This window comes from Myotis davidii, unplaced genomic scaffold, assembly GCF_000327345.1.
Source record: "Myotis davidii unplaced genomic scaffold, ASM32734v1 scaffold663, whole genome shotgun sequence".
In the NCBI taxonomy this organism is placed as follows: Eukaryota; Metazoa; Chordata; class Mammalia; order Chiroptera; family Vespertilionidae; genus Myotis; species Myotis davidii.
The window spans coordinates 6,249,211-6,252,199 of NW_006295816.1; the positions used below are offsets into that span (position 1 = coordinate 6,249,211).

Sequence of the window (2,989 nt, forward strand, 5' to 3'; positions counted from 1 at the left end):
CCGAGGCAGGTCCCAACTGTGAGAGGCTGGAGCCCAGAATCCACCTGATCCTCTCAGATCGCGAACCTCGCCCACGACTAGTACATTCTGCCCTCCGTCCAATTACACAGACCTGGGTCCTTCTCTTCTCGTAGATTCTGGCCCAGCCCCCCCCCCCCCAGCTCTTTGATACCTTTAAGAGGGTGCACACTCCTGTTGCCGGGCTCACCCCATTGCTCTCCTTTGCAAACGGAACTAGCGATGTTCTAGGTGTAACGGCCCTGTTTCCTCCCTCCCTGGCCCTGCAGCTCCCTCTGGCCGCATGTCCAGGATCAAGAACCTGCAGAGCCGGGACCCCAGCCACCGGATCAGCGACCGGGACTACATGGGCTGGATGGACTTCGGCCGGCGCAGCGCCGAGGAGGAGTACGAGTACCCCTCCTAGGGCCCCAGCCCTCCCAGGGCCACCGGGAGCTCCCTCCTGGCCCCCAGGAGGCAGAATAACAAAACACTCACACTCACAGCTCATCGTCTCTGAAGTCTGGCATTTTCAATGCCTATTTATTAAGTTCTCAATGTGAAAACCCTGTAGAGATTGTCTGGCGCAGCCACGCACCTCAGCAGAATTGTACAAACGGGAAGGCGAATGTCTCCCTCCCCATGACCCCTGGTCCCCCAGTGTCGCTATGCTATTAAAGTGATTTCATTCCGTGCCCTTGCACCCTGTGTCTCCCGAGGGCAGAGGGCCCCCCAGAAGGTGGGAAAAGGGAAGCCTGATTCCTGTGCTCAGGGACGAAGCCCTGCTGCAGATGGTCCCAGGCAGGGCGAGAGAAATGAGGGGGTTGTGGGGAGGGCAGGGAGCTGACTTCAATGCTGCAGGCGGTGTGTGTGTGTGTGTGTGTGTGTGTGTGTGTGTGAGAGGACGTGTGTGTGTGTGTGTGTGTGTGTGTGTGTGTGTGTATAAGGACATGTGTGACAGCTGCACCCTGGTTCCCGGGCCCCAACTGGGCACCACTGCAGACAGACAACCCTCCCTTCTTGGATCGAGCCCCCACGTGTCTGGGTAGAGCCCAGAGTGGCAGCTGGAAGCGGAGCCACAGTACCGTGTGTGGAATTTGAGGTGGCTTTGAGGGGACCTGGTGGAGCTTACTGGACGGGGGGGAAGGGAGCCTGAAGCTCTGGTCCCCTAACCCTCACTCAGTGCCACCCCGGAATTCAGGACGGCCCCTCCTAACTACCCCGCCTTGCTCTGGTCTCTGCCAGGAACCAGGTCATGTGGCCTGGCTCTCCCTCGGCCCTGTCTCGGGATTCTGGTCGCACTTCTGCAGCTAAGCTAGTGAGTCTCACAGCAGCTCGTGAGCTCTGCTTTCAGGGAGCCTGGGGACCCCCGCGATTCCCCTGCCTCCCCCTCTTCCTCCTCTCTCCCACCCTTACCCGCTCACTCCTTTCCTCCCACCCCCTCTGCCAGCTGCCCGGCTTGAATCCCTCCAGCTGGCAGGGCCTCCACCCCAGGCCACTCCTCCCCCTCTTCCAGCTGTTCTGGCCCTTTGCACCCCCAGCTCTGCCCATTAGGGCTGCCCTGCGGACTCCTTTTTGCTGATCCACTGAGATGTACAAGTTGAAAAAAAACAGCAGCTATCATTCTAGCCCAACACACACCCTTGCCCTACCCCCACTCCCGTGTGATAGGGAACAAACTTGCCTAAGACCATGCAACGCATTGAGGATGGAGCCTGCAGCCCTCTGGGGAGTCAGCTCCTGCCCGGCTGAGGCATACATTGCCGGTGGTCCCTGCACCTGCGATGGCCCAGCCTGCCCTGACCGGTGACCACGCAAGTCTCAACGCGGTCAGCAGCCAGAGGGTTTCCTTGGTATAAAACCTCCCATCGCGTGATGCACAGTGACCCCAGACACACCTGGGGACCACTAAGCGAGGGGATCTTTACACAATGCACCCCAACGTGGCTTTGTGGCCCCCAACGGAACCTTTGTGCTCAGGTTGTCAGTGACAGGGAAAAGGGAAGGGAGGGTGGGAGAAATCTGTGTTTATCCTTTTAACAAACAACACAGAAACACCATTTTTTTCTTGTCTCGGGGTTTAAGCGGTAAAGGAGAGAATCTTGACCTCTTAGCTAGATTTCCAGATTGAGCCACATTAGCATAGTGGTGCTTTTTATCAGCATCTTCAAATTATTGCCAGTCCTGAAGATAAGTAAACCAGAAGTCAAGCCAAAAGAGAGAAGAAATATTGCCTCGCTCATTTCCCCTGAGACTTCAGAGCAGGGTTAGCCAAAACCTTGGGTATTTCTTAGGGTGACTGGCTAAGTACCCACCACCCTGGGCTCCCTCAGTGTGCTGTGGCCGTGTGGAGCTTGGGAGTACGGGCTAAAGGCGCCATGCTGCCTACAACCCACTTTCAAATGTCTCCGGGAAAAGCAAAGAGGAAAGTTATTTTTGCAAGGAAGAGGCATTAAGATGGGGTGGATTGAGTTCCAAAGGGGAGGACACCCTCGTATAGAATATGTGTTGTAAACTATGTTTTGCTTTCCTCTGTTTCCTCCCCATTTTGTGCTCAATTTCTTTACTTATACCCCAAGCCCATGCGTATGCTGCCCCTTGGCCTGGAGTGCCTTCATCAAGGCAAACTTGCCTCAGGCCTCACGACTTGCCTCAGCGTCTGGGTTAGGCACAGCCACCTGCCTGGATTGCTTCCCAGGGAAAAGCCAGCACACCTGACTGCCAGGCTTGGATGCTCAGGGCCATTCCTTCCAGTTTTCTGCTGTCTCCAAGCGCCCTCTACTGGCCACAGAAAATACATTCTCCCAGGATATGATGTTTTCCAGCCATGAGCCCAAATGTGCAAAACATGAATTTTATATTTTTCTAAATCTTGACTGAATCCCTCTTATGAGCAGCCAGTCCATTCAGATAATTCAGAATAACTCCCCACGGCCACCAACTTCTCCCCAGGTGGCGTCTACGTCCCAGGGCCCGCACTCACTTGTTTCTC

General features: G+C 55.7%; 1 protein-coding gene across 1 annotated transcript in view; it reads left to right on the forward strand.

Annotated features, from left to right (window-relative positions):
- Positions 1-692, forward strand: part of CCK (cholecystokinin) — a 3,741-nt gene extending 3,049 nt beyond the window's left edge. Inside the window, exon 2 of the mRNA XM_006770527.2 lies at positions 288-692. Coding sequence (XP_006770590.2) covers positions 288-424 — 137 coding nt within the window. The 3' untranslated portion in view covers positions 425-692. The remainder of the gene's footprint in view (positions 1-287) is intronic.
- Positions 693-2,989: the final 2,297 nt, after the last annotated feature.